Source organism: Microtus pennsylvanicus, chromosome 10 (assembly GCF_037038515.1).
Source record: "Microtus pennsylvanicus isolate mMicPen1 chromosome 10, mMicPen1.hap1, whole genome shotgun sequence".
Lineage (NCBI taxonomy): Eukaryota > Metazoa > Chordata > Mammalia > Rodentia > Cricetidae > Microtus > Microtus pennsylvanicus.
This window is the reverse complement of record NC_134588.1, coordinates 25,993,253-26,011,415: the sequence shown is the minus strand read 5'-3', so window position 1 is coordinate 26,011,415 and position 18,163 is coordinate 25,993,253. Positions and strand designations below refer to the sequence as shown.

Below are 18,163 nucleotides of genomic sequence, written 5' to 3'. Positions count from 1 at the left end.
AATCTTGTATCTGGTGTGCCCTTTTCCACTTAGAAAGTATTGTTTCTGAAATAACCCTTCATTATTATCTTTTAGGGTACAGGCTCCTCAGCACAGTTAAGTATTTCAGGGAAGTTTGGGTGGGGCACACTACATGTTTCTTTGTCTTGGGGTCCAGAGTCATAATCATCAAAATAAATGGTTTGTTTCTAACCTTGTGTTAATTAATCGATGTCCAGTGTTCTTAGAAGAGTTGTCTAGTCTTGAATCTAGAAACATCTTAAATGGGTAGAGATTATTTCACTTCACAAAGTAAGCTGCACGGCCAGGCGGTGGTGGCGCATGCCTTTAATCCCAGCACTCGGGAGGCAGAGGCAGGCGGATCTCTGTGAGTTCGAGGCCAGCCTGGTCTACAAGAGCTAGTTCCAGGACAGGAACCAAAAGCTACAGAGAAACCCTGTCTCGAAAAATCAAAAAAGAAAAAAAAGTAAGCTGCACGGTTATATCAAGCATCTTGGCACTGCTAGGTAGGGGAACTGCTAGGTGGGCCTTATTAGTGCATAGCCATACTATTATGTAACAGCTTTCCAAAAGATGATTTTAACCCACAGGAAAGGTTTCCTTGTCATCAGATATTTAAGTCACTCCCTGAGTGGTTGGTCATTGCCGATCTATTTATCATCATCAAGCTCACAATTGATTTTATTCTTTTGTACGGGTTGAATGCCATCCTAACAAAGTTCAGGTCCGCCTGTGACACAGCTTCCTTCCTGTAAGAATCTTCCTCAGGACAGAGTGTGTGGTGCACTTGCTGTCACCTATTGATAACACAACTCATTGCCTGTGGTTTTAGTGTCTTCTCTTGGCCTTTGAGAGCAGGGAATGGGGTAGGCTATGTAATAAGCCCAGGCTTGAACGTTTGGTTATTGACATTAATGGAGACAGTGAATCTCAGTCTCCTGGTGCCGGCAGAGCCCTTCAGTGATACCACAAGCAGAGTGGAGAAGCATATGGGATGAAGATATGTAATGTCTACTAACAAGGGGTACAGCATACAGTGAGTTATTCCTCTGCTGGGGTGACTTCCTATCATTACCAGGGAAGTAGGACTACACCCACATCACAAAGAAAAGGACCTACCATTCCTTGTCTTTTCCTCTGCCTCCTTTTGCCCGGGAAGGAGTCAAAGACTCTGTTCTAAGCCAGGGCCATGGAATTAAGACCAAGTCCTGCAGTTGGCAGCCCAAGAGGAGAGCAGAGGAGGATTGCACTCAAGGAAGAGCAGGTTGCTTAATATCTGTTCCTGTCCCCAAGACATCATGCTCAAGACCTCTTCAGCTCAGCCTCCGTAGGGACTGAGTTTATAGGGACACATATTCTGGGGCACCTGAAGTAGGAGCTGAGGTGTGGGGGACAAACACAGTCTGAGCCTCCTTGGTAGCAATCATAGACTTTAATTATTAATTGACATTCCTGATTTGTTGGTTTCAGCCTGTAGGTGCTGGTTGAAGTGCAGAGAAAAACAGTCTTTTAATTTGACTCTTAGAAGAACAGCTGCTCCCAGGCTCAATCTTCTTCCTGTCTGCTCAAAACTCTCCAAATACAAGACGGCGAGAGCATTTGTTCCTTTATCTGAGGTCCACGTGAGTGACAGGAAGGGGAAAGGTGACACCGGGGAAAGATCCATTTGCATTTCTTCTTCTCCTCCTCCTTCTTCTGCTTCGAAACAAGGTCTTCATTGTATCCCAGGCTGGCCTCAAACTCCCTACTTAGCTAAGGATGACCTTGAACTTCTGATCCTATTTCTATATCTCTTGAGTGCTGGGCTTGCGCGTCTACACCGCCATGCCCATTTTACTCACTTCATCTTATTTCCTCATGCCAAAGTTCACCCTCTAATAAGGGAAGAGGTCTTGAAGGCAGATCCAAGGTCAACAGCCAGGAGTTGCCAGATCTGGTTTGACATTGGTTTACCTCACGGATGCCATAGAAATAGTCTCTTCCATCTGAAAACCATGGTGCCCTTATGACTTACGTACGCCTCAGACGACAGGGATTTCTTATGTTGCCCTAACAGGTGCCGGGGCAGGAGGTATGCCCGGTACTGATGCCATGTCAGTAGTGAAAAGTCAGACTCTGGGAGGAGATGAGGCCTCTCCAGTGGTGTGTGTAGAAAGGCTGTGGTCTGGAGCTCAGCGTTTAGTAGGCGCCTGAATTCTAGTAAGCTCTCAGATGTGTCTTATCGAATGGAGAAGAGATGAAGGGAGGGATGGAGAGAGAAGAGTTACAATGACCTCCCATCATATAGTATAAGAAACTTCAAATGGCTCTCCCACCTGAGGTGCGCCCTACCTAACTCCTAACCCTCTTCTCTCAGAAATGTCTCTCAGGTTTGACTCCTCATTTCCACCTTAATTATTCCCTTAGCCTAGAAAAGCTGCAGGTTGGAACTCCTCACACCTCCCAGACAGGCGCAGCGAGGCCGGGCTTTGATAACCAAGGAAGGGACCACCACACCTCTGAGGACAGGAGGGAAAGGTCAGGAGACGAGTGAGTTCAGGCTGTGAGTGGATCAGGGTGATTCTCGGGTTGATTGTCACAGGCAGGGGTAGGTGGTCAGCACTGCCTAGACGTCCCTGGGACCATCGTGGACCTGTGCAGCTATGTTGCTGGTCTGGAGCAGGAAGGCTGAGTAGGCCAGGTCAGCTTCCTCCTTGGATGACTGGGGAGCAATAAGGGAGGCGTTAGCAGATGGCAAGAAGAGGGACGTCCTTGTGAAGTTTGCCCTCTCTGCTGGAGCAATACCCACTTCTGAGACCCTGCTTTCATTTCAGTCCAGCCCCCACGCTCAGCAGGAAGAGCGACATTTTGAGAAATGGAAAGTTGCAGCCTCTAAAAATATCTCCCACTGTCTCACTACCCCCTTATGCAAAGTGGAGTGGAACACCCTCTGTCGGTGGGGACTGTCCCCCAAAGCTATGCCCTTGTAGTCCACAGGTGATGCGGCTTTGGTTATTGTCAGTCGAGGTGTCCTGTGTTTTCTCTCCCTACCACCCTAGAGAGGTAGGGTGTTTTTTTTTTGTTTTTTTTTTTTTTTTTGGCAGCACTGGCCAGGGTATGGCAGGGACTCATGTCTAGGACTAACTCCACACCCTGACCATGCTAAATGCAGGGGTCTCTGATGGTATGAGGGGGAGCAGATACAGTAAAAGTATCAGTACCCCATGATTAGAAAAAAAAGGGCATCATAAGGAACCTTAGGAAGACAAGAAAGGATAACTTGCAACCCAACGGCAGGAGTTGCTTCTTCTGGGGTTTCTTCATACTGGTTGAGGTGGACAAGAGCTTCTAGTGATGATCAAGGTGCCCACCATGAAGAAATGTCTTCCACTCTCAGGCCAAAGGATAGTCCCGAGGAAGCTTTCAAAGGGGGCTGTGTGGCCCATGGAAAGGCACTGAGGCCCCCATAACTCAGGAAGACCACCCACTCAATTGTTACTGTTAAGATGTGACCCTCCTCCTGTGACCACATTTTCTGCAGGTTTACAGCCTACAACTGAGTTCCTGAAGTGTCACACCCAAAGGTCTGTCCCCTTCTCAGAAAGTTCTCTCAAATACGGTATTTATATGGTCTTCCCTGTTTGGGGGTTAGTCTCCATATGGGGGTGATTTGTCCTGATGTCCAACTGCAGTCTGAACTCTCTGACATGCAGTGAGGTATCCTTCTCCCTTACCCGTTTTGCCTTCTTGGATTCTTCTGGCTCTATGGCAACCTCAGTGGTAGTCACGACTTCTGCATGGAGAGAGAATGTCCTTAGCCCTAGCCATCACCTTTCCTTCCCAGATGGGGACAGGCCCAGTTCTGCTCTCCCAAGGGCTGGGTATTCTCCAAACACATACCATCTTTTCCTTCGAGGACTGTCTCGTGAGTATCTGGAGAGATCCCCATGTTGTCATTGCCTCCCAAATCGCTGGCGTTCCTGAAGTCTCCCATGCTAATGTCTGTCCTGTAGCTGTTGAGTGACATCCGGTCTGTTGGGCAGAGGAGTCGGTGAGGGAGTAAGGCCATGGGTAGGGAGAGCAGGGTGTGCTGCTCTTCCTGAGACCTGCCACATGCCATAGCCCAAGGGACACCAAGGAGTGGTACTTTTTGATGCTTACCTCCAAATCAAAATGAAAATAGTCTGACTCCCTTTCTTGGGTAGTCAAGACTCTAGGACCCTTGCCAATCTGTGGCTCAGTTCACAGCGCTCCATTCTAGCTTAAACCAGCCCTGTGAAAGGTGGTTGCCCTGCCTCCATGAGGAAATGGAGGAATAGAATGGGCTATACCAGAGTCGCATTGACCAATTCGCTGAACTGGAGGTGGGGTGGGGAGCATCCTGGGTACTCACCTACATTCTTCCGGTGTCGGACTCTTGCCACCCACACAGCCACAGCACCCACTGCCAGCACGAGACCCAGAGGCACCAGGGTGGAAAACAGCACTTTGGAGCTCCCGCTGCCTTGTCCATCAGTACTGCAAGAGGGATGAAGTCAGCCCACCACCCAGAGGGAGGTCCTCAGAGTGTGCTGGAAGGCTGCCCCAGCTAGAGGTTCCCCCACCCCCAGTCTATCTGCTCTGTCTTTTTGATGAAGTTCTCAACTCTCTTTTGCTAAGGACCACTCTGAGCCCCGAATCAGTAATACAAGGACCTGGCCTTCTCTATAGTCCAGGCTTGAGATATTGAAGTGGCCTGCGCTGGCTGTGGGGAAGGGATCTGCAGCCTCCTCTCCCCTAGCAAGCAGAAGCCGAGGCTGTGAGAACCGACTGTCTACTAGTCTCCTTCACACTCTACTGCTTGGTTCTAGCGGCTCAGACTTGGGGTTTGGCCTCTGCGTTGTTCTCCAAGTGGGGAATCTACTCACCTGCCAGCGTCCACCGACGCTCTGCTGTCCTGAACTTGGTCTCCCACACTCTCTTTCCCTGTCTTCTCTGCCAGAAGTCTGGGGTCCGGAGCGGCTTTGTTCTCGATCTCGCTGGCGCTGAATTCACCTACCTCCTCTTCTGGAGCAGCGTTCGCTCGTGCGTTGGCGTCTGCTGCGCTGACTTGGCGTGACCCTGAAGCAGAGCAAAACAAAGCTGGTTATGGCTTTTCCTCTGTGTTCTTAGGCCTGTGGGTTAGGGAGAAATCACAAAGCGAGACTTCAAAGCTACTGGGGTGGGCTCTGGACTGGCTCTGGACTTGGCAGTGAAGACCTGTTCTAGATCGCAGACACTATTTCTGCTCTTGCTGCGCCCCCCGACACAATTACCTCTGTCCAATTCTATACCCCGTTCTTACCAAGTCTGTTTCTATCACCAAGGATCTAGGTAGCAGATCCACCTGTGACAGCAGGCTGACAAGGGAGTTTCCATAGCATCAAAGCCTGCCCTAGGGCTGCCTCCAGGCAGTAGCACAGCGATGACTTCCAGTGAGCCAGTTTCGCTGGAATCCAGTGAGCCATTCTTGCTGAACTCAGCCTTCCTGAGATATCCAGGAACTGAAAGGCTCTCATCATACAAGACATCTTATATGACTTCTTCCTTCCTTCCTTCCTTCCTTCCTTCCTTCCTTCCTTCCTTCCTTCCTTCCTTCCTTCCTCCCTCCCTCCCTCCCTCCCTCTCTCCCTCCGTCCCTCCCTCCCTCCATCTCTCCCTCCCTCCCTTCCTCCCTTCTTTTTTTCTTTGAGGGTTCATGACAGGATTTCTCTGTGCAACAGCTCTGACTATCCTGGAATTCTGTAGACCAGGCTGGCCTCAAACTGACAGAGATCCACCTGCCTCTGCCTCCAGAGTGCTGGGATTAAAGATATACACCACTACCACCTGGCTTCATGACATTTTAAACAGAGGCTGGGAATAAGAATTTACTAGATGAGCTTGCATTAATTGTTCCCCACCCCCTTTTGTTCCTTTGGTGTCAGGAATTGAACCCAGGGCATTGAGCATGCTGAGCACCCGCCCTAACCCAAGCTAAACTCTCAGTGTTGTGCCTTAGTGTTCTCGATCCGGATGTAGGTCCCTGACCATCTTTGGAGAACAGACTTACACGGATGGGACTCTGAAATTGTTGTGTAGGATTCTGGATGGGGAGGGGGCTTCCCTCTGCTGTGAGAGGCACCTGTGAGGATTGTCTTGCTACTGAGATTAAACAGAAAAGCTCTTACTGTCTGCTTCGCTAATCCTTCCCTCTTATGGCAAAACCCAGGGGTTATTCCTGATGGAGAAGCTTCTAGTCAGGGACGTTTGGTAAGTCCTGGCATGGGGTGCTGTGGGTGCAGGCACTGGCTGCCCTTGGAGACTCACCCCCTGTCTTACCTTCAACTGCTATGTAGATGGCTGTAGTCTCTCCATAGGTCTGGCCTTGCTTCACCCCACACCAGTACCAGCCTTCATCTTCCTTCTCAACTGGATTCAGGGTCAGGGCGACGAGCTGGTTGTGCGGGTCACAGCTCACAGAGGACTGGCGAGCTTGGCTAGACAGGGTGTGGCAGCCCCCGTTGCTCCACTTGCACCAATATTTATCGTGGGAGTAGAGTTTACAGGGATAGTGGCAGTCGAGCGTGAGGGTCTCTCCTAGCACAGCTTCCACATTCTGTGGCGTCACCTCGAGGTTTGGCTTCCCCGGAGCTGGCAAACAGACAGGGACATTGAGACTTGGGGATGCTACAGGGGAGTGAAAGTGGCAGTTTCGGTGTGTCACGTGCATTGCCCCTGAAGACAGCACTGTGACGCACTTTTCTGAATATATAGGAAGCAGATGAAATGCGAATAGAATGACTATTGATGCCACTGTATCAGCCCAGAGTTTGATATAGAAATACAGCTTTGTTCGCTCACTTCTCTTGGCTTCCCTTACTTTCCTTTACTTATTTTTTCTAGGCTTAGCATCAAGACATGCGCAATAGCTTACTTCAGGGGACATCTATCTCCAGCAAAGGAGGTCAATATTTGTTATCAGGAAGTGTTGCAAGTGCTGATTGAAAGAATATGGGTTGCTGGTCGTGGGTATGGAAATGGGACCTCTGGACAAGTAGGTCCTTCCTACACCAGCGTGGAAGGAGGTGGCATAGTGGGAAAGATATCTAGGGGATGCTGCTGCTGGAATGGTCTTTGGCCTCCCACCTCCACGTCATCTCTCACCTTCAGAAACCTGGAGTTCTACCGTGGTTCTCCAACGAGAGTCACCATCCGTGAGACACCAGTAGAAGCCGGCATCCTGGGTGGTGAGCTGGTTGAGGATGATAGTGTAGGTGCCATCGCCTGGCTGATCAAACAGTGCCAGTCGGCCCTCGTACCCTTCATTCACTGTCCCGTGGCTCTCCACGAGCACCGGGCAACGCCCGTTTCCATCTGCTTCCCAGCGACACCAGGCCTTGAGGCTGCCGCTGTCCTTGGGGTTGTAGGGACAGGTAATGGCCACGGAGCCTCCTGTGACACCCTTCACCACAGTGCGAGTAGTGGGCATTGTAGACTCTGGAAGGACAGGTGGAACGGTGTGAATGGACAGAAGCACCCAAATAACCTTGGGTGTCCCAGGCAACTTTTCTGCCCATGACATCCACCATGGAGAGAGGAAAGGTTAGAAAAATCACTTCCTTCTCCTCAGAGAATGAAAAAACATTGTGTTTATGCCTGAGTCTGTAGCCAGAGTCTGGGGGCCAGACTCCAGTGACTTCAGTGTGGGTATCTCATCCCTCTCTTTCCACCTCATTCTCAGGAGGGAATGAATGACATTTAAGAGAGAATATTGGCCTCTTTCCTTTGGCTTCTTCTAAAATCTCCCTCTACATAATCTTTAAATTTGTTTCTTAGCATACTCTATAAAATAGCTAGATATATTGTACCTAAATTAAGAAAATTCATTTGGAATAGGTATACTTTAAAATAGAAATCAAAACAATATGGTATGATTTAATAAAGACCCCAAGAGTCCTCTTCAAGAACTAATGCAGAGGTCCAGGGGAACCCTTGGTGACTGACTATGTCAGGGATGTTGATGAAGACCCAGAGTTGGGAACGGAAAATGGTACATAGTCCCCTTAAAGAAAGGCCATAAGGACAGGTACTTTGAATGCCCAGTACTGGCTTGTTGTTTCTCATGAGGGTCAGTCTGTGCACTATGCTCCAGGGTGAGAGGAAGCATGGGTTGAATCATTCTGCTTTGTTGACAGCTCACGGAGTTGTAGCTGCTGAGGCATATTGTGCCAAATAACAAACATCTCCTTGAGCTGTGGGAGTAGAACATTTAGATGCTGGGGTATTGCCTTTCCTCAAAGCGTTAAGGTCATGGTACGCCAGTGTTCTCTTATGTGAGTATGAGGGTTTTGGTGCCCAACTTGCTCTAGGGTTGGGTGGGCTGGGAAGGGGACATGGGGGTATTATGGTACTGAATCCCATCTACCAGTCAAACCTCCAGCAGGGCCTCTACTTTCCTTATTCTTGTTACCCAGGGATAACCATCACCAGGCCCTTGATAATGCAGAAGAATATTTGGGAACTTGTTTAAGGCAGAGGTTGCATATTCTAACTCTCCTGAACTGTCTCCCACTTAGTTCAAGACTCTCCAGCAAGGAGATACCATGACTTATGTGAACATCAGTGAGTATATCAGATAATTAAGCTACTCTCTAATCTACCATCCCATGCCACCCCATCTTGCTTGCCTTTTGGAGGCTCTCACCTTTATTGACAAAGACTTGCCAGGCCTGGATGGGCCAGCCTTCTTGAGGCAGGCCAGAGTCACTGGCTCCACACAGGTAGTGGCCTTCATCTTCCTTCCTCAGGCCTGTGATCAACACACTGAAATGGCCATTGTCGTCCTTGGGGGTTAGCAGGATCCTGCCCTCAAAGGCTGAATCCCTCTGCCCCTTGGTGTTGATGATGACATCACAAGTTTCCTTGTTCATCCGGCACAGGTATTTGGGCAAATCTGCCACCTCACTGCCCAACGCACAGTCAAAAGTCGCAGAGGCTCTCAGATCTCTATAAACCAGCTCTGGCTCAGGCTCTAGCACCTGGAGGTCAGCGTTCTTTATGTCAGCATTAGAACCTTCCCCAGCCTGGCAGACATACAACCCAGTATCACTGCGTCTTAGGTTAGTAATGGTGACAATGAATTTTGACGCGCCAGTCCCGCCGGCCAGTTTAAGTTCTACTCTGCCCTTATAGTTGAGGTTCTCATTCTTATTAGAGTCAATGACAAGTTCACAGGTCTGACCTGTCTTCTTACACAAGGATTTCTTCTTAGGAGAGTTCGCCGTTTTGAAAGGACACTCGATCTTCACAGTTCTGCCCAGGTCCTCTGTGTAGACATGAGTGTCCTCTGGGAACTCAGGAACTGAGGAATGAAGGACAGGGGTAAATTATAACTTTTGCTTTGTAAAATAGGGTCATTTTTTATTCCTAGCAAGGTTTCTGGGTGGGCCAATGACCTAGAATGGCCTCCTCCCTAGAGGAACACTGTCAGAATTTTTCTGTTGGAGTTTCTACAATGATGCCAAAACAAAGGCCTCTGAAGCAAAGGTTTTACTTTGATTTTCTCCTGCCCATTTGTTTTGCATGCCATGATTCCCAAAAGTAAACCATAGAAACCAGAACCTCTTTTCCAGGGCAGACTATAGAAACCATAACTCCTTTATCCTAGCCACCCACAAATCCTAAACATATTACTTTAACCTCCCATTTTTCTTTGTAACAACTGAGCACAAAGGAAGCTCCATAGTTGAGGGGCCAAGGAGAATTTTAACAGATGAGTCTTGCTGGGGTTTTCACTCAGTCTAATACCAGTAGTTCATACCTGTCTTGTCCTGTCTCATCTCTGTATGGCTACCCCCGCTTCATGGCACTCAACATAAAGGTTGCATAGGAACAAGATCTTTGCATGGTCTTTGTGAAGGTTCTTATGATTGTAAAACTTCAATAAATGGGGACTGGAGAGATGGATCAGCAATTAAGAACACCGGCTGCTCTTCCAGAGGATCAGAGTTCAATTCCTAGCATCCACATTCCTAGTGACTCACAACCATCTGCAACTCCAGTCCCACAGGATCGGACACATCTTCTGGCCTCTGAGGCACCAGGAACACATGTGGTGCACAGAAAATGTATGCAGACAAAACACTCATACACATAACATAAATAGATAAAACTTAAAAACCAACTTGGTTAAATGAAATTATGTGTTCTCTCATTACCCTATCTTTTGTAGTAGAAGTGTTGGCTATGACTCATAAGCGAAGTCAGCAATCACCCATCCAGGTTCCCTCTTCCAGGGCCCTGCCTGATTTCCATCTCCTCGGGAAGGGTTTCTCTAAGCTTGAACTAATTTCTCCCTTCTCTGTGTCCTCCCGGACATCTTTATCAGTCATCATATCCAGTCTAGGCTCTACCTCTATAGATTGGAGGGTGGTGGTGTGGGAGGTCATTCTGTCTATGGTTGCTTTTATTGGTTAATGAATAAAGAAACTGGCTTGGCCTATAGCATAGGAGGAGGAAGGCGGAGTTAGAGAGAAGCCATGGAGCCTCCAGAGAAAGATGCTGGGAACTTTACCCAGTAAGCGACAGCCATGTGGTGATATACAGATGAATAGAAATGGGTTAAATTAATAAAAGAGTTAGCCAGTAAGAAGCTAGAGCTAATGGGCCAAGCAGTGATTTAATTAATACAGTTTCTGTGTGATTATTTCTGGTCTAAGATAGCTGGGCAGCCAGGAACCAACAAGTGGCCTTCTCCAACGGGGTAGAGACATTTTTTTTTTTTTACATTTTCCCTCTTTGCTGTGATTGACCACAACATCTGTTTCTGGTAGGTGCTAAATTAACATGTGTAGAAACAATCAGACTTGAACATGAATTGTCCAAAAATAATAGTCCAAATATTCTGAGTTGCCTTAAGGAGCAGTGTCTGCTATTGGTCATATTTATGGGAGCCTGCGTTCCCAGTCCTGTGGTAGTCTTCTGGGTATCTAGATGGGGTCCGCTGTGCATGCTCCTCATCTCTTAGGGATGTGGTATTGTGACTCTCCAGGAACAACCTTCTTGTTTAGGATAGAGTTAATGGCACATGCATTCCAAAGAGCAAGGCATACCCTCAGAGCCCCTGTGAATTTCCTCCCTCGAGTTTTCTCTTTTAACTCTCCTTGGACAATCAGAGGTGCCCTCACTGATGGACCAACTCTTATCAGAAACCCTTTTTTCTTCCTCTCTTTCAGTTACAGTGAGGTTGTTTAGTAGCCAGTCTCTTCAGGGGCCAAGACTTCAGTTAAAAAAATAATCTAATTGATCATGATAATTCTACTGGAACTATCTACAGTTAAGTAGAAGGTTTTAATTGTGAACAGGAGGGAGAGTACAGCCAGAGGCATCAGAGAGAGTCCAGAGGATGGAGAGAAAGTGGTAGACTAAACATGGCCATCAGACTAGGAGAGAAGGGGGAGTATGGTAAGGGGTGGGGTGGGAGCAAAGAAAGTGTGAGTCAAAGGTGGGAGCATAGTCCAGACAGCAGGGTATAAGGAGAAATGAGGAGCTGTGGTAGGGAGGCCCCTGAGCTGTAGCAGTTTAGGGTAGGGGAAAGTCAGGAAGAATAAATGAATAGCAGGTACTCCTGATGCTGAGGGAGCCTGGAGGCCAGCATGGGTTTTAGTATGCTAATAGGCACCTCAAATAGCCAGTTGTCCCTTCCGTCAGCTGTAAGGGAAATAGCTCCTTTAGCAGAAGGGAACTGGCTTCATAAGTTCCTGAGGAATGAGGGCTTTTGTCTGTCCTCCAGAATTTGGGGAAAGGGAGTTTCCTTTGAACCTGGCATCACGTCTCAATTCTATCAAATACAACAAAAGCTGTTCTCCTGGCACCCATCTAAGCCTAAGATGTTTGTTAGAGATCCGGAAGAAAGTTTCACCCATCTCCCCAGATATGCCCCACATGTCTTGATGTTCTACTATGAAAAAAGAGGCCTTTGCCTCAGGAGGGAGGAGATTTTTGACTTCGTGTCAGGAGGTATCTTCCTTGGATAAACTCCGTCATTGTACCTGAATTGATTTAAACTATTTTCCTCCCAGGGAGCCTGGGATTCTTACCTTGGCTGACCTCCAGGCTGACATCGAAGAACAGGGGTTGGTTACTGGTGCCCAGGCCACATTTGTAGCTCCCAGTGTCATCCTGGGTGAGCTGCGCAATGTTGATCACAAATGTATTATTCTCTGGGAAGTTGATGAGCTGGGCTCTGCCTGCATACTCCGTGGAGATGAAGCCGTTTGAAGAAATGAGGGTTGTGCATTGGCCGCTGGCTCCTTTCCGGCACCAGTACTTCCGGGTGTGTCGGTTGACAGAGGTGGCTGGGTAGTAGCATGTGATGGACACCGAGTTACCTACCACGCTGCTTACATCCTGGGGACCGAATATGGGGCTTTTTGTGATGACCGCTGTGGGAACAGAAGACAAGAGTTTTAAGAATGGAGAGAGGTCAAGTGGGCTGAAACGATTCTCATCTGGAGGAATGCAATTTTCTAATTAATGTGTACTCCCTGGCTATTTACATGATACAACAGCCACACAACATTGTATGAAATAAAATGGTTGCTTAATCATAATTTGGCTCCATTTTAATTGTAATGTGGTGGGTAAGTAAATTTCATTTTGTACCAGTCATCCACTTTAGGGCTGTTAGCCTCTGACCTAAATTCCTAAAAGCTCTGACCCCTTATCTCCTCCCTTAAATTGTGTAATTGTTATGAAATGATTAACAGTTTGCTCTGGCTTCTTTAAACATGCTTATTGCTATGGGATGGGGAATGGCAGTTTCTCATGTAGCTATAAATTCTGCAGAAGTGGATAATTGTGGTGTTCACTCTTAAAATCCTTCCCCCATCTGTTCATGTATGGCACACTTCTGATTTGGCTTAGAGATACCAGCCCTGCTAGCAGAAATAATAATTTTGGCTAATTATTTCTGCAATTGAGTCTGTGGTATTTCCCAGGGGCCTCAAACTCCATGACATTCTTGGAGGCCCCAGCGAGATTCTGAAATACCCCAGACTCAGGGCCAGGGATCCAGGATAGGCTCCAAGTGGGGGCAAGTGGAGGTAGACTTGGAGACTCAGGCACATCAAGAGCCCATGGCTGCCACAAATTAAGTAGTCATTAGTCAGGGTAGGCCCTAGTTGGGGGCAAGTACCACAACTGGGAGGCCCGGCGACATACAACCTTAGATGGGGCAAGGACTTCTGTGGACTCGAAGGTCCAGGGGTGTCTCAGACTGTGATCACTGCAAATTTGCACATTGAAACAAAAGTAAGGGTTACTGGGTAGTGTGTACTCAAGACAGTATTGATGAGTGAACTGTTCTGGGAAGTCCTGACATCTTGGGAGACATAGAGGAGGAGATTTAATGTGACTGTAGACTCAGTCTTCAGGGACAGAGGAGATGTCCTCCTGTACCCTTGGGGCTTTGGCGTATGAATTAAGGTGACCAGCGTACTTCTGTGTCTGACTCCTCGGACTATGTGAATGTTTTGTCTTCTTACATTGTTTGCATTTGGTGAATTTGTGTTTTCTGGTGTGCTTATGAGTTTTGTTACAGAAAGGAGAAGTTGAGAGCACACAGCCAAGTCTTCCCTGAGCTGCATGTGCAGTACGTCTAGGATGTCCATGAGGCAGATATGGAGTTAAGATGTCATCTCCAGAGCTCTGCATTCTGTGTGAACTTGAATGCCCATCTTTGCATGTGGGGTGGCCAAAGGTAGGGTCTGTCAACCCCCTAATTTCCTAGAGAGAACCCTACCCACCCAGACCAGTTTTCTTATATTGATTGCTGGTTCTTCCTCTTCCTTCTCAAACCCCTTCTATGGCAGGAATGTTGTGCCCTTAAACAAAGTTCTTCTGTTTTAGTTTCCAAGTCAATAAATCAAAGGCTGTGTAGAATCCTAAGTAAAATGCCTGGACTCTCTGGACTGGCCTGTGTGAAGGAGGAGAATCTTCCCCATGCATCCAGCCAGTTCAGGATCTGACTGTATCTGAGAGGGCCAGGCCACACTGTCTCAATGATCTACCTGGACCTGCCATTCCCTTCACATATTTTGGGTGGGTTGAGTTAGTCTCCACCTCAGCTAAACAAGACCCCAGCTGCGTTCCCTCTTAGGAAGGCACCCCTAGTGGGTTCCAGCCCCCACTGGCACAAAGAGTTTTTGGAGAGGAGAGACCCAGACCTCCTTCTCTAGTTTTTGTTCCTCTCTTGACCAGTCACCTGTATAACAGGAGGACTTAGAACCCTCCCTTCTCTGAAGTGCCTCAGCCCCTCATTGGTCTGTTGGAAACTCTTTTCTTTACCCACCAGCCCATCTGGGATGATTGCAGGCAACTTCAAGGTCTCCTTTTTACTATTAAGGAGAGGGATATAATCATGACTGTGCCTAGGAAGGCTGTGATTGGTCCATAGTAACCAGGGCAAATGCTGAAGAAAGGGTTGAGTGAATAATGCCCTCAACTTTGCCAAACTGGGATCCCAACATTGACCAATGTCAAGGCAGCACTAGACACCTATTACCAGGCCCTAGTGAATGTAACGAGAGTAGGAGCCCCAACTTATCTCTCAAAGGTATCTGGGGTAGTTGGGGGAAATTATGAATCTCCTGGTTCTTGGAACACCTCTGAGAGGCTTACTGGGAATTTATCTTCATAGATCTAGATGTCCTAGAAAACCAGCAGGTTAGTGATGCTGCTTCTGTCGCCAACCATCCCCTAATATTCACAGGAAGTGACAGAAATTAGAAGGGTGTGAAGGAATGAATAGGTCACAGTGGTTAGGAATAGCTCAGAAAACAATAGAGATCCAGATGAGAAGAAAAACAGAAGACTGGCCAGATAATAAAATGGCCATGGTAGAGAAGAGACTGATAAAAACCAAAAGCACCCCAGGTGGCCAAATCAGCTTCCATCCATGTTAGAGAAGGACCAATGTGCAATTGTAGAGAAAAGAGACATTGGGGAAAAGATGAATGCCCTCATTGCAGACAGAGAGGAGGGGCAAATCCTCACTATAACAGGATGAGATTGATGGGGTTAGGACTCCATACCATTGAGCCCCCAGGAACCCATGATCACAGGAAAAGCATGGGGCAGAGCTCTCTGGTTCCTAGTGGATACCAACCCCTACCCCCCTCCCCCACTGAGAAGGAATCACCATCCAAGGGACCACAGGACTAGCACCTACATTTGAGCCACCACCCGAGAAGTGGACCTTGGGCAAGGTACTGTGACTCATTCTCTCCTTGGTAAACCAGATTTTCTGCACCTCCTGATTGGTAGCGACTTGTCGAGCAAAGTTGGTACCATCATGGTCAATGAGAATAAAGCCACTTTAGACCTCAGGAGTCCATACACAGTAATTCTGGTGACTTGCTCATTATCAGAAGGATATAAAATGACAGAAAAGAGTAATGAGGATCTGGGAAGAGGTGAGATACTCCTAATGGGATTGATGGATGCTAATATTTCCCCGGAGTGTGGGCGGAAACCTGCTGCCCTGGACTGGCCTCACACTGGCCATGAGCTGCTGCTCAGCTCTTGAGCTCAGCCTGGTCTATAAGTAAAAGCAGCACCCTATTTTGAAAGACGCTAAGGCAGGCACCAGAAAGCACATCAGTTGCCTTAGAGATGCAGGGATTTCCCTGAAACACGCTTCAGAACACTGCTCTGTCATTAAGGCAGGCATCAAAGACTGCCATTCTGTTTAGATCTTAAAGGGAGACCGGAAATCATCCCCAGAGGACACCCATTCTGTACACTTTGCTCTGTCTGTTGCCTCAAGGATGAACTGTGCACACTGTCTTAGACCTGAAAGGTGTCTTTTTTCTCTGCTTTCAGCACATGAGAGCCACCTACATTTGCCTTTGAGTGGAGAGACCCTGAGTCAGGGTTTAGCAGCCAGTTGCCCTGGACTAGACTATCCACAGGGGTTTAAGAACTCCCCTGATCTCTGATGAAGCTCTTAGCATGGACTTGCTTGGGCACCTGCAAGGACACCTGAATGTCCTAGCCTCTTGCAGTATGCAGATGAGGTCACTGAAGCACATACCCTGGAAGAGTACCAAAAAGCCGCAGAGGGACATCTCAAAACGCTTCAGCTGCTGGGCTACTACGTGTCTGCAAAAAGGCCCAATTGTGCTCCCATAAAGTAATTTATCTGGGTAATGTATTGCTTTGGGGGCGGCAACAGGAGAACCCTGTCATCAACTAGGATCCAAGCTATCCTGAATATCTCAGAGCCACAGAACAAGAGGTAGGTGAGAGAATTCCTGGGTACAGTTGGATACTGCAGACTGGGTGTTAGGTTGGGAGCTTAGGTCCCAGTCCCTCGCATCTATCCCAGCCCCCAGGCCTGGTCTGGACTTCAAATCCCAGCAGGCCAGGTCCTGACTCCTCCCTGGTGATGGGGTACTTAAGTGATCCCCCGAAAGAAAAACAGGTGGTCTCCTTTTCTTCCTCCCAGGGGTCACGTTCCTGTGGCTTCCCGGTTTCCTCCTTGGGGCCACCCGAGAACACAGATCTCCCATTAAACCTGGATATTTCTTAATTTGGCTTGTTTTGATTTGGCTTGATTGGGAATTTTTGCGTCGTCAGGGAGCTCGTATTAGGAAATATTCCTAACACTGGGGACACCCAATTTTGCTGAAATAGCACAATGGTTATGTCAGAGCCTAGGAGGAAGCAGCCCTGTGAGCTGGGAGGGCAAAGAAAAGGAGAAATTCCAAACACTCAAGGAAGACTGGTGTCAGCCCCTGCACTCAGACTATCTGACACTGACAACCCCTTCCACTTGTGGGTGGGTGACATGGGGTAGCAAAAGGAGTATGACTCAACCCTTGGGGCCCTAGAGACGGCCTGTTGGTCTGAATGCCTAGACCCTGTGACCGCAGGATAGCCAGCTGGCATCTGGGCCACTGCTGCCCCAGTGCTATTGTTAAAGGAAACTGATGAACTAACCATGGGACAGGAAGGGGTTGGTTGTCCCCACTCCATCGAGATGCTCCTTCTAGGCGCCTCTGACACAGGATGTCAAACATACACCTCCCTTCTTAGCAGGCACTCCAAAAATGCACTTAGCCTCAAATTCTCACGTCTGCTGTGCTAAACCCAGAATCCCTCCTGCTGGACCCTGAAGAACAGCCGGTCCTTGCCTGTGCCCAGGTCACTGACCACCTGCAGTGTGGACAACTAGATCCCCGAGACCAGCCCCTTGGGAAGGCAGATGTGACCTTATTCACCAATGGGAGCAGCTATGTACGAGACAGGTTCAGGTGAGCAGGAGGGGCTTTAGTGACACTCCCAAAAGCGTCACTATCTGGGCACAATCTCTGCCCCAAAGGTCATCAGCCCAAAAAGCAGAACGGATAGCCTTGACTCAGGCACTAAGATGGGGAAATAGCCGAGCTGTCGATATCTGTGCCGAAAGCTGATACGCCTTTGCCACTGCACACGTCGGTGGTGCTTTGTCCAGGAACACGGCCTGCTGACCTCTACAGAGAAGAAGATCAAAAACCAGGGGGAGATCTCTGCTCTCCTAGAAGCTTCTTGGCTGTCAGAGAAGCTTGCTGTTATCCATTTCCCGGAACATCAAACGGGATTTGGTAGAAACCAGAGGCAACAGATTTGCCAATGCCACAGCAAGAACGGGAGCCACAAAGTCAGCGGGGCCACCGCAGCCATTGGCCCCCCCATATGCATACACCTGCGAGGAAGAAAACTGGGCCAGACAGTAGGGGCCAACTGAGACAGAGGCCTGGTGGATGCTTCCAGACAGATGTCCCCTCCTACCAGAAGCCTTGGGGTTCATCCCTTCTCTCACAAAACCTCCTTTCCTCTTTGGGGTCTACCAATGAGCAGGCCTTCATGGCCAAAGTCTTTCAGCAAGCAGTAAAAACACTAGGAATACATTGGAGATTATGTTTCCACTACAGGTCCCAGAGCTCAGGACAGGGAGAAAGAGCTAATGCGACTATTACAGAAATACTAAATAGTTCTGGGCAGAAACTGGCAAAAAGCTGGTGACTAGAGCTGCCTCCAGCCCTTCTCTTTAGGATCAGGTGCGCCCCCTACCGGGACAAGCTACACCATTTGAAATAATATTTAACGGCAGCCTCAGCTTATTCCTGCAAAGGGAAGCTTA

General features: G+C 48.3%; 1 protein-coding gene across 1 annotated transcript in view; it reads right to left on the bottom strand.

Moving 5' to 3' along the window:
- Window positions 1-1,413: 1,413 nt before the first annotated feature.
- Window positions 1,414-18,163, bottom strand: part of Pigr (polymeric immunoglobulin receptor) — a 28,775-nt gene continuing 12,025 nt past the window's right edge. Inside the window, exons 3-11 of the mRNA XM_075987844.1 lie at window positions 12,078-12,422; window positions 8,684-9,340; window positions 7,144-7,476; window positions 6,319-6,630; window positions 4,887-5,079; window positions 4,373-4,497; window positions 3,880-4,011; window positions 3,714-3,772; window positions 1,414-2,701 (exon numbers count right to left, since the gene is read on the bottom strand). Of these exons, the coding sequence (XP_075843959.1) occupies window positions 2,606-2,701; window positions 3,714-3,772; window positions 3,880-4,011; window positions 4,373-4,497; window positions 4,887-5,079; window positions 6,319-6,630; window positions 7,144-7,476; window positions 8,684-9,340; window positions 12,078-12,422 (2,252 nt within the window). The 3' untranslated portion in view covers window positions 1,414-2,605. The remainder of the gene's footprint in view (window positions 2,702-3,713; window positions 3,773-3,879; window positions 4,012-4,372; window positions 4,498-4,886; window positions 5,080-6,318; window positions 6,631-7,143; window positions 7,477-8,683; window positions 9,341-12,077; window positions 12,423-18,163) is intronic.